This window comes from Lolium rigidum, chromosome 1, assembly GCF_022539505.1.
Source record: "Lolium rigidum isolate FL_2022 chromosome 1, APGP_CSIRO_Lrig_0.1, whole genome shotgun sequence".
In the NCBI taxonomy this organism is placed as follows: Eukaryota; Viridiplantae; Streptophyta; class Magnoliopsida; order Poales; family Poaceae; genus Lolium; species Lolium rigidum.
Genome location: NC_061508.1, coordinates 73,370,848 through 73,383,699, shown reverse-complemented (window position 1 = coordinate 73,383,699; position 12,852 = coordinate 73,370,848). Strand labels below are relative to the sequence as shown.

At 56.8% G+C, this 12,852-nt stretch overlaps 1 protein-coding gene across 1 annotated transcript in view; it reads right to left on the bottom strand.

Annotated features, from left to right (window-relative positions):
• Positions 1-265: 265 nt before the first annotated feature.
• The window catches only part of LOC124647324, a 14,791-nt gene continuing 2,204 nt past the window's right edge, over positions 266-12,852 (bottom strand). Inside the window, exon 2 of the mRNA XM_047187289.1 lies at positions 266-622. Coding sequence (XP_047043245.1) covers positions 266-622 — 357 coding nt within the window. The remainder of the gene's footprint in view (positions 623-12,852) is intronic.

Genomic DNA, 12,852 nt, shown 5'->3' with positions numbered 1-12,852 from the left:
ATTAAGAATTTTTTTAACCCTCCAGATTTTTTTACACCGGTCGGAAAAAATGTCTTTTCGTTCTGGAAATTTATGTTTGAGCATGGGATATGGACTAGTACATGTGTTAAAAGTTTCAGGGTCTTTTTGTACATTTGAAATGTCATATCTGATTAGGCGGGACCATGTTGCTTGCGGGAGGCGTTTTTAATTGCCGACAAGCACAACAATATACAATATATAGCAATATTAGCATATCATAACCCATAAGGTCTAGAAATGATAACTACAAAGACATATGTGACATGAATCTATGCAGACGCTTCTTCCCTGACCAGGATGTTTCAGGCTTAGCACCGACACAACTTGGAACATACTGAACCAAGTGAACAAAAGAAGTGTAAGGTGGTAACCTTGACTCCCATGAAATTAGCTCAAAGTCTCCTTTCGGTGGAACAATATGGCCTGCCTCTTCCCCAAATATCACTTTAGGCACATTCTTTCCCGAAACATTGCCCGGACCGCTAGCAGAGGGTATAAGGCACGATGGAGCACTAGGAGACAAAAGGTAGTGACCGTTGCTGAGGTGCACTGGACGGCCTCGATCAAGAAGCTCATTTGGATGGACACCTGATCTGGACATGTTCAGCTTGGATCATCTGCACAGCTAGTTGACACGGAGCGCTCTGGCGACAAGATAGGCGTTTTTGGGTTCGGTATGGCTTCGGTGCCGCCGTCGACGGCGTGCGGCGCCGGAGCAGGGACGGCGGTGGCCTCCGCAGGGGCGGGGTCTGGCTGCGGCAGGTTCTGGGCGTTAGCCGGTCTCTCGGACGACGACGAGGAGCAGGGTGGTGCGGCCGCCTGCGGCGCGGAGGGCGAGTCGGGGTCTGATCTAGAGCAGGGGCTCTCGCCACGGCGCAGTCCGGCGGCGGCGACCTTGGGCGACTTCATCGCGAGGGCGGCGGAGCTCGGGGGCTCCCTCCGTCACCGGCGGCGTGCTGCCTTTGCTCCCGGCGGGAGAGGGTCGCGGTTCCTCTGCTCCGCTCCTCCGCGTTTCCGCGAGGTTTGGGGATGGCCGTCGGAGTGGTGCTGCGAGCGGGGCAGGGCGAGGTCCGGTGCGCCGGGTCGGCGCTCGCGGTGGTACGGTCGTGCGGCTGCGCCGACGACCTCGTCGGTGTCCCCCCCGGCAGATCCGGCGACGAGCGAGACGGGGGATTTCGAACGGAGGAGCGGGCTGCGGGGGGACAGGTGGGACCCGCTGTCCCAGGGTGACGTGTCCTCCACTCCCAATGGGCTTGAGGGTGGTGGACTTCTTTCGGCGGGCCTGGTGACTGATTGGGCCAGCCCACCTGACGGGACAGGTGTTGGTCTCCTGCGGCCTGGTCCGCCGGGCCGTCCTAGCGAGGCCTCCGGGCCCAAGCACGTTCCCCGTTTTAGGTGGCTCTGGCTCCGGTCGGGCTGCACCGAGCCAGAGCTAGGTTTCCCTGCTAGGCCATCTGAAGTGCGGCGGCGGCTCTCGGATCCTTCTGCGCCGCGCCACCGTCTCCTTCGCCGCGTCCCGGATCCGACGCCGTTGACTCGCTCCTTCGCGACCGCGGTCATGGCGGGCGGCTTCGACGAGGGGCGCAAGCGCCGTTTCGAGGAGGGTTCGGGGCCGCGTCGGCATGATGCGGGCGGGCGCGCAACTGGTGGTCGCCAGGATGGTGGCGGCGGGGGGCGGCTTGAGGGCGGAGGCGGCGGGGGTCGGCAGGATGGTGGTGCTGGAGGGGGGCGTGCAGGTGGAGGGTGCCAAGATGGTGGTGGAGGGGGCTGGCAAGATGGAGGCAGCGGAGGTGGTGGTCGGCTTGAAGGTGGAGGCGGGCGGCCTGAGGGCGGCGGCGGCGGACGCCAGGACGGGGGCGGCTACCGCTACCTCGACGGCCCCGGTCGCCAAGACGGCTGGCAGGAGGGTGCTGCTGGCGGGTTCGACCGCGGCCGGGGCGACTTCGGCTCCTTCGGAGCTCCGCCTCCTTGGTGGGAGGAGCAACGTTGGAGGGAGGAGGCCTTGGCCAACCGCCGCTCCGACGGCAACTCGAGCAGGGCTCGGGGCAGCCGAGTCAGGGTGAGCGGGGCAACTCGCGCGGGCAGCAGCAGCAGAAGAACAAGGGCAAGAAGGTGGCCGGTGGCGCTTCCGGGGATGGACAGCCGCCAGCCAAAGGCAAAGCCAAGCAAGCCCCCGCCCGGACAGGGGCTCCGGCGGCGGGCGAGTGCTTCAAGTGCGGACGCGAGGGTCACTACCAATCTGACTGCTCCTTTGACCCTCTCGCGTCGTGTGCTCCGGGGAGGGGCACTCGTCCGCGAACTGCCCGTCCGGGGGTAAGGGGTTGCGGGCTGGAGACCATGGGGCATGCCATCACCGGTGGCGGCTTCTACAACATAGATGTGGAGCCGCTGCGGGGAGGCGAGGGGCAATGGCGAGGTCTTTGCGGCGGTCATCAAGTTCAGCTCAGCCCCGCTTTCCGAGGATCAAGCTGTCGCGATGAGCTGAAACACCCGGTGGACGATCTCGTGGGACCGGCAGGTTCGCAAGCTCTCCGACTCGGAGTTCTCCGTGGTCTTCCCCACTCGGCGGACCTTGAAGCTCAGCACCGGGAGCGGGAAGCTGTTCCTCCTCTCGAGCAGGACCGATGCGAGATTCGGGAAGCTTTCCTCGCGCCGAGGCCGAGCCTCATCCTCCCTTCCACTTGGGTCCGCCTCACAGGGGTGCCGGAGGACCTGTTGGTTAGGGATCGCCTCATGGCGGCGTTTACCATGATTGGCAGGCCAATTGACGTGGACGAGCTTTCCATCAAGAAGTGTGAGCACGAGCCCATCCGCATGCGCTTCCATTGCCGCTATCCGGAGCGGATCAAGGGTTCGGTGCAGGTCTTCGTCAATGGAGAAGGGTACACTGTTGGGGTCCAGGCGGAGGCGCCACCGCGAGGTACTCCGGGGGCGGGGCCAGGGGGCCCTCCACCGCCTCCACCTCGCACGGACAGAGATGAGGATTCTGATGAATTTTCCTCGGACAGTGAATGGAACAAGCATCGTTCTCGCCGGAGTGGCAAAGAGAAGGGCAAGGGTGATGATCTCCCTCCCTTGGCCGGGGGCGCCTCGGGTCCTGCGGGCTCGAAATCTGTGGGAGCGACGCTGGGTACTGCTCTTGATCTGGACCAATACGGGTCGAACCTCTCGACCTCGTCGGATGTGCTCCCCTCCCTGCGCCTTCTTGAAGCCTCCAAGATCTCGGTTGCTGATGGCGGCACCCTTGGCGCTATCGAGGAGTCGCTTGAGTCTGGGGAGTTGGACTCTCACCTCACGGACCCCTTGGCCTCTTGGGTCGATGACAGCCAGCAGGCGGAGGGGCCTCCGGCCAAGGTGGCGAGACGCTCGGCGGGCGAGTCGGAGGTGAAGATGGTGGAGGAGTCCGAGGGGGAGGAGCTGGAGGTGCAGGGGGCGGTCGTGGTCGGGGACCTGAGGTCGGAGGTTGCGGTGGCGACGCCTCTTGCCCAAGGTCTTCGCTCGAAGGCCATCTACTACAAGCGCACGCAGACGACTCCTGCTACTGCCGTGCGGAAGAGCGCCAGGAACGCTACTGTGCCGCCGGGGACCTCTGCTCTGGCTCGGGCACAGCAGCTGACCGCTGAGAAGAACCTGGAGGGGAAGTCGGCGACAACCACGACATCGTCTGGCAAGGAGAAAGGTAACGACTTTGCTGTTCTTGACTCTTTTCCCGACTCGCACCTTTCTTCGTTGTCTCGGATAGTTGCATGCTGTTCATTCCATCGGCGAGGAGCACAGGGAGGCGCTCTCAGTCATTCGGGCAAAAGAGAAGGTTCAGGCTGCTATTGCAGAAACTGCCCGCCGCTTAGCTAGGGAAGCTGAGGCGGCGGCAGAGGCTGAGGCCCGAGGGGAGGCCTCGGAGGAGGGCTCGGCGCTGCCGCAGTCCGTCCAGGATCCGGCGCCTCCGGAGGCAGGGGCCTCTGCGTCGGTCTCGCGCGCCAGGGCCAGTCGGCCACGACGTGCTACGGCCAAGACCGCGTCGGCTGAGACGCGGTCTCGCCCCTTGAGGAAGTGTGTTATGGCCTCTGTGCGCGCTGTCTCTACGAGACAGTACAAGAGACGCTCGTCTTCATGAGAGCTCTCTTCTACAATTTGCGCGGGTTCGGGGGACGAGGGCGTCGCACCCAACTTCGCGACTATATGCAACAGGAGAGAATCGACATTCTTGGTCTTCAGGAGACGGTTAGACAGGACTTCACCGCCGCCGAGCTGAGGAGTCTTGAACAAGGCGGTCAGTTCAATTGGAACTGGGTGCCGGCCAACGGCCATTCCGGGGGGATGCTGCTTGGTTTCCGCGATGAGTGCTTCGAGGTAGGGACCTGGAGGAAGGGAAGCTTCTTCATTAGCGCTGACATCTTCCATCGAAGCAAGAGGCTCATCCGGACTTGTATTCTTGTCTACGGCCCAGCGGACCACTCCAGGACTAGGGAGTTCCTGGACGAGCTGGTGTCGGAAGTTGAGGCCTGCCAGCACCCTCTTATCTTGGGTGGCGACTTCAACCTCATCAGGGGTGCGCAGGACAAGAATAATAACAACATTAATTGGCCCAGGGTGCGCCAGTTTAATGACATGATCGCCGGCCTTGCCCTGAGGGAGCTTAATCGGACTGGTGCCCGGTTTACCTGGACCAACAAGCAGCTCTCTCCGGTTCGCTCCGTTCTGGACAGGGTGTTCGTCTCCCCGTCTTGGGAGCAGATCTTCCCGCTTTGCTCGCTCTTGGCTGTCACGAGGGTCGGCTCTGACCACAACCCCCTACTCCTTGATGATGGGGAGAATGGGGTCAGAAGGGCTTCTAGGTTCACTTTCCAATCGTGGTGGCTTAGGGTGGCTGGGTTCGACCACATGGTCAAAGGGAAGATCGAGCACTGCATCCTTGCGCTGGGGCCGCATCGCTGCAGTGTTGACCTCTGGCAATGCATTGCCAGATGCCTTAGACAGCATCTCCGAGGGTGGGGAGCAAATCTAGGCAAATTGCGGCGTCAGGCAAGGGTAGACCTCATTTCCCAGATCCAGGAGCTGGATAGGACAGCGGACTCGACGGGTCTCGACGACGACGGCTGGGCCCTCAGATATTTTCTCGAGGACCAAGTTGTCAACCTGGATGGGATGGAAGAGGAATATTGGCGTCAGCGGAGTAGGCTACAGTGGACCCTGAAAGGTGACTCCTGCACAGCCTACTTCCACGCCTTTGCCAACGGGAGGCGAAGGAAATGTATGATTCCCAGACTCATCACGGAGGAGGGGGAACTTACTTCCCAGGAAGACATGATGGGCCATGTCTACCAGTTCTACCATGGCCTGATGGGAACGGAGGGAGAGGAGAGGGTCTTCTCCCTGGCACCTAACCTCTGGCCGGTGTCCCATAGGATTGGCGAGGATGAGAACAGGGCCCTAGAGCTAACCTTCACGGGGGAGGAGCTAGATGAGGTCCTAGCTAGCATGAAACCTGACTCGGCGCCGGTCCTGACGGCCTTCCTGTGCTCTTCTTTAAGAGGTTCTGGGGAACCCTTAAGGCTCCTATTCTTCAGATGCTAAATGATTTTGTCCTTGGGAGGATCAACGTCGCACGCCTTAACTATGGAGTTATCTCCCTCATCCCTAAATCTCAGGGCGCCGACAACATCAAGCAGTTTAGGCCTATCGCGCTTATCAATGTTATCTTTAAATTCTTTGCTAAGGCTTATGCTACACGTCTCGCCCCCATCGGGCTTAGGACCATCGATCGTAGTCAGACGGCTTTCATCAAGGGTCGGAGCCTGCACGAGGGAGTGTTGGCGCTCCACGAGATTGCTCATGAGCTCAGAGTTAAAAAACTGAGGGGGCTCCTCCTCAAATTGGACTTCGAGAAAGCTTTTGATCGTGTCAGTTGGAGTTTCCTGAGGGAGGTGCTCCACTGCAAAGGTTTTTCCCCTATGATTGTTCATCGCTTGATGCAGTTGGTCTCGGGTGGACAAACCGCGGTCAATGTCAACGGCGTCATTGGGGATTACTTCCGGAATGCACGGGGAGTGCGTCAAGGAGATCCTCTATCCCCGATTCTTTTTGACTTCATGGTGGACTCCTTAGCGGCTATCATTGCCAGGGCCAGTGAGTCCGGGCACCTCCAGGGGGTTGTGCCTCACCTGATTCCCGGGGGCGTCACCCATCTGCAGTATGCAGATGACACCCTGATCCTTATGGAACCCTCGGACGTCGGAGTGGCTAACCTCAAACTCCTGCTACTCTGCTTCGAGAACATGTCAGGTCTCAAGATCAACTTCGCAAAGAGCGAGGTGGTCGTGACAGGGGTCACGCGACCGGGAGCGTCGAGAGTTTGCCGACGCCCCGAACTGCAAGCTAGGGAGCTTGCCGTTCAAATACCTTGGTCTCCCGGTCAGTGACAAGCCACTAACGGTGGCAGACTGGAATTTCCTCACTGACAAGGTTGGTCACAGGGTTGAGCCCTGGCAAGGTCTTTTTCTCGCCTCTGCGGGGAGGCTAGAACTTACCAACTCCTGCCTCTCCAGCTTGCCGTTGTTTGCTATGGGTCTCTACCTTCTGCACGACGCGACTCATGGGACTATGAATCGTCACCGTTCCCGCTTCTTCTGGGAAGGAGTTGGACCCAAGCGCAAGTACCACATGGTTAATTGGGCTACGGTGTGCAAGCCAAAGGCGTTTGGAGGATTGGGAATCCTCAACACTAAATTCATGAATATTGCTCTTATGCTCAGGTGGATCTGGAAGATCTACCAGAACAGCGAGGGGCTGTGGGCAGACCTGCTGAAGGCCAAGTACCTGGGCAATCATGACTTGTTCTCCCCTGTGGTGCCTACTAAGGGATCGCAGTTTTGGAACGCCATTCAGAAGATCAAATGGTATTTCAAGATGGGAGCCAAGCACAAGGTGCGCAATGGGAGGCGTACCTATTTCTGGCTTGACTGGTGGACGGGCACGGGGCCCTTGCGCCTGACCTTTCCCCTCCTTTTTGCTTGTTGTGACAACCACTTCGCCACTGTGGAAGGGGTCCGCGACAATGAAGGCTAGCATATCAGATTCAGGCGCTCCTTCGGTCTTGCGGAGACGGTGGAATGGGAGAACCTGTTATCACCAAGATTTGACCAAGTCGGAGGTGGGCCGCAGTCAAGGTGGGCTTAAGGAAATATACGTGGAGAATTACATGAATCGGCCTTTTATACCAAGTTGGGCTTAATTGCCCGTGTATCTGTAACATATTAGATCGCATTTTAGTTTAGAGATAAGATCTTACTCGTGCACGGTTTAGTGCACGCCCACATTAGAAAGTCCCCTGGACTATAAATATGTACCTAGGGTTCATGGAATAAACAACAACTCACGTTCAACCCCAAAAACAAACCAATCTCGGCGCATCGCCAACTCCTTCGTCTCGAGGGTTTCTATCGAGTAGCGACATGCTGCCTAGATCGCATCTTGCGATCTAGGCAGCACAAGCCCACGTTGTTCATGCGTTGCTCGTACTGAAGCGCTTTTGATGGCGAGCAACGTAGTTATCATTAGATGTGTTAGGGTTAGCATTGTTCTTCGTTTAAGCATGCTTACGTAGTGCAACCCTTGCATATCTAGCCGTCCTCACGCCTATCTCAGGTGTGGGGGCGGCACCCCGCTTGATCATTATTTAGTAGATCTGGTCCGTTACGATTGCTCCTTGTTCTACAAGGATTAGTTTAATATCTGCAATAGTTTGGCCTTACAAAGGGGGAGGATCCTGTGGCACGTAGGGTGGCGTTCGCAAGTCCTAAACGGGATGTTCCTAGGATCAACTTCATGTTGGTTTTTTGGCCTTGTTTAGGATCGGCTTACGAGCACCGTGCGTGGCCATCTGGCCCAACTCGGAGTAGGATGATCCGATTATGTGGTGAAAACCCTAAATCGTCGTAGATCTCATTAGCTTCATCTTGATCAAGCAGGACCACCAAGTATTCGTACACCCCGTACGGATCATGGGTGGATCGGCTCTTTGAGCCGATTCACGGGATAACTCGAGAGCCGATCGAGGCTCGTATTTAACGTTTACATGTATGCCCTGCAGGAAACTAAGCGAGGCAATCTCATCACCTTCCGACCAGGTATAGGTCAGGTGGCACGCCTTGCACTTCGCAACGCCGCGTGTGACCGGAAGAGCATTGCGGGCCGTCGCTCGGAGGGTCTCAGCCAGCCGCAGCTCTAGGCTCCCCCGGCTCTACGGTGTTGACAAGGCCGCCGCCCGCCGGTGGGTTTTGGCGATCAACACATTCCGGCACGCCCGGTGGGACAATCGTCTACATCGACCACATCGCCATCTACATCTAAGATGGCGGACGGCACGCCGGTCACCCACGAGGATCTGCGGGTAACTACGTTGCTCGGCCGATGCGCGAAACAAACAATCAAAGGAAGGCCGATAGCGATGACTTCGGGCCGATGCGGACGCATTACTCGTCCTCCCGACCGAGCCTGGTGCCCCAGTTTCCGACGAGCCGACCGGAGGTTATGTTCACCACATGGTTGCTTGGGTCCGGCGGCGATCTAACGGACAGCGAGCCACGTCGACTACACGAGTCCCAACGGGGCTGACTCGCAAGTACGGCGCACGGGCGTAACGCAGAGCCGATATCCGTAGTTACCGGACGGATTCGGCTCGAGGGAGGCATACGGTCACCACGCCGGACGGATGGTAAACGATAGCCGGTGGAAAATCGGCTAATAAAAAAAAAAAACAAGAAGGAGAGAAGCAAAGCGTTGCAAACGTAGCGATCAACATATCAAGGCCCTACCGAGAAGCGAGAATCATGTGTCTATGAAAGCCCTACGGAGAAACACGCCGAGGGCGATAATAGCATCAGCACGGATGCGTTCCGCCTCAGCAATCTCAGCTTCATCATCTGCGTCTTTGCCCGTCACCAGCTGATTGCTCAGGGAACGGATTTCAGCCAGATCGGTCTTCGGATCAGGCTGTGAGATCTTTTGCTTCTTCTTCGGAGCGGGCGACAAGGGCCTCCTTATCTTGGATGAGCTGTTTGGTCACCCCTGACCCTCTCTTCGAGGTCCTCCAACTCCTTGTGCAAGGTTTCGAGTTCGGCACGGGTGGCAGAAGTATCCGTCTTGGCGTCCGAGCGGCCTTTTTCTCATTGAGCCGTCGGCATTTCTCGGCAATATCGGCTCTCGGCGGAAGTTGGGAGTGGCGAAGAGTAATCCTTTGGCGAGCGGATTGAATCCGTGACTTGAAGACCGAACGAGGTGACGGCGGGCCAAAGCTTCACTTGCGGGGTCATAGGGAGATGAGAATGGATACCCGCGAGGATGCCTTTGACTTCTTCGGAATTCTCAGTCGAGGCCTCAATAGAGGTAGAGAGCAAGTCCTTGAGGCGGCGGAGCCGGCCACGGACCGTGCCGATGTCCGGCTCCCCACTTGCCTTGGAAGGGGTGGGATCAATGGATGCTGGGTCGAACGCAAGCAAGCTCGAGAGATCACAACCCTGGCAAGGCCAACACAGTGAGTTTAGCAGGTGACAAGGAACTGACAGAACCAAAAGAAAAAAAAAAAAAAAAAAAAACATACCTCTCCCAAGGGGGAAGGAGCAGCCGGCGCAGTAACGATCGGCTTTTCTGGGGACTCGGTTGAATCAACCGCTCGTACGGCCGCGGGCGTCGGGGCAGCTAGATCCGGGGTAGCGGACGGCCTCTGTACCTCCTCAACATCCCCGCTAGAAGTTTCGGCGGCCTACAAGAGGAAGTGATTAGCCGATCCAAATGATAATGGGACAAGCATGAAAGCGTGACCACGAAGATCATTACATTCGAGACCTCCTGGCTTGATGAAGAGGTTGGTGGGTTCTTACGAGCCCTTTTGACACAGGCGATGCTTCGTACGTAACCCCGATCCGGGTCGGGGCACCGAGGAACGAGGGGTTCCGGTGATCAACCTCTTCTTGGAAGCCGGCGCGGCGGCGCCGTCGACTCCGGGTAGTGGACCTCTCGGAATCACCCGAGTTCGATTCTCCACTGGCTGGTTTCCTCGGCTCCGCCGGAGGATCCTTCGATGAGGCACAGTAGGAAAGGATACAAGCGCGTCACGAACAAATTCTTTGAAAAAGCGGACGAACACCCGCAGGTCTCGAACCAACTTACACGCAAGCTTTCTGGGCCGGAGCTTTACGCTCGGGGTTTTCCCGGCCGCTACCTTCCTCACCGCCGTCCTCGCCTCGAGTCGAGGCTCGGGGGCAACGGGCCCGAAGATGCTTTACTTTTAGAGCCGATTTCGGTGAAATCGGCCGACTCACGCATTATAACTTTCTTCGTGGGAGGCGAACTCGCGTGAAGAGAACCACCGGTGCCGGAGGAAGAAAGACGAAAGGGGAGCCGTCGGCTTGTGTAGGAGCTGGGCCATCTTGTTGCCGCCAAGAGAAGAGAGTCGGTTCACCGGACAATCACCATAAGGCGGTCACAAGAAATACTTAAGGGACGGTACACTGGTCGGCAGTGGGGATCATATTCGGCGTCAAGCTCCTTCAGCTGCGGTCCTAGTGCCCTCCGAAGACATGGGTCTTCCACATAGACCACCAAGTTTCAAAACCGTCGGTGGTGAAGGAGAAATGGAGGTCGTGGGGAATTGGTATGACCAAAGCGTCGAAAAAGGTATAGCACCTTTGGGCGGTGAGGATGTCGCGCGGTTCAGCCTCTACTTGTCGTCGAGGTGGTGTAGGAAGAAGTGTGGGGCACCCGTCCGAGACCAAGCTGCCGAGCCGCTATTACTTGGTTGATAACACTCATAACCGGGCTTGATGATCCGGTTCGAGGTGCTCATGCCAACGAGGGGAGAAAGCAAGGACGAATCATGAGGGAGTACAAGTGCTGTGTGCCTGCGGCGCCATCGGCAAAGTCGTCCAATCGGAAAGAGACGGGGTTTTCAAAATTTGCCGATTCGAGATAAGGGTGGAACAGGGGGTTGTCTAAACCCTGGAAGAAAATCTTAAACCACCCTGTCTGCTTCCTTGGGGATCAATCTCGCTACCCGGGAGACCATACAGGGCTTGCCGTAGGCTGGTGCATCGAATTTCCTTGCCATTTTCATCCGGGAAGGTGCGAGTTGGTCAGCGATGGGAAGTCCGGGATTTGGCTTTGGAAGTACGGTTGGGCCCACTGATTGAATGAACCACCGGGGGCCGCCGGCTTTAACTGTCTTGCGGGTGAACAGTTTGGACAGGACATCGATTGAAGGGATCGATAAATCTCTCCAAGGAATAACTTGCCTAGACCAAGTTGGGTGCCTTTGGCGAGTTCATAGGCCGGGAGAGGTAGTTCTTGGTAGGAGCAAGTGACGGACCACGCGAATATGAAGTGCTCCAACCGGAAGTTCAAGAAGGTCCGTGTGCTCCCTCTCGTCCACTGGGCCTTTGGTTTTCATATAACGATTGAGATAGGCACTCTACGTGGTACACTCTTTTAGAAGAGAGAGTGAAAGGGACCTTTGGCAGCTTGAATGCGGAAGAGGCTGGGAGATGCAATGTCTAGCCTCGTGATCATGGCCACATCCGAGCAGGGTCTGAGTCATAGGGCCATGACCAAACATGAAACAGTTCGAGTGCGTCGGACCGAAGTAGCCGATGGTTTTCAAGATGTTCTCATTCTTTTCAAGAGGAGACAGCGATAATGACGGGGCATCGGCTATTCCTATGGTTTCCCAAGTGGCATAGTGGGATTTTGATACCCTGCTGTACCATGCCACCCAACCTTCGGGGGATTGGGCCGGGCTCGCGGGCGAGTCGGCCCGAGAAGTCAGATCTAGGTTTTGGCTCACAAAGGGGATTACAGTTAGCTTCGCATGAGATTAACAGGCGAGGGCTCTCGGAAGAACGAGGACCGAGGCACATCGAATTTGCGAGAGAAGGATGTGGCGAAGGATGTACGAAACCTAAATTAGTGGCGAACGAGGCATTAATTCAGGCGTTTGCATTAATCCCGTGTCGAAGTCAAACGGCGAGAAGAGGTTGGGGATTACCTTCAGTCCGGAAACCGTGGTACCGGTGTTAGCTGATTCGCGCCATGAGATGCGTTGAAGAAATTGGAAGCCGCGCGGTCGAGATCCGTGTAGGGGTGGTGGATTGGAACTGCTGGCGGCGACGATTTGGGGATCCGACTCACGTCTTTGCGAGATGGAGGTTCGCGGGTTACCGTTTGGAAGGATGGCTAGCTCAACGTTACCCGGTGTGTTTATGAGAGAGACAGAGCGGCGCCATCGGTTTCCTTTTTTAAAAAAAGGATCGTGTGATTTCGACTATCTGGCAAAGCGGCCTGGCCTGGAAACGCTTCTTCGGTATTAAAAGAGGGTTTTTATAAAGAGCCGATTGTTCAAGGAGAGCCGATTGTTTGCATACCACTGATGCCACGTCACTAAATCTCGCCGCCTTCATTATCGGCATCATGGCTCCTCACCGCAAAATATGAAGAGACAAGAGTGCTTCCAACGGTGATGCCACGACATGACCCGACAGAGAGAGGAGCATGATGATTTTGGAAATAATATTTCCAAACCAGAGGCATGTGTTATCACCAAGATTTGACCAAGTCGGAGGTGGGCCGCAGATCAAGGTGGGCTTAAGGAAATATACGTGGAGAATTACATGAATCGGCCTTTTATACCAAGTTGGGCTTAATTGCCCGTGTATCTGTAACATATTAGATCGCATTTTAGTTTAGAGATAAGATCTTACTCGTGCACGGTTTAGTGCACGCCCACATTAGAAAGTCCCCTGGACTATAAATATGTACCTAGGGTTCATGGAATAAACAACA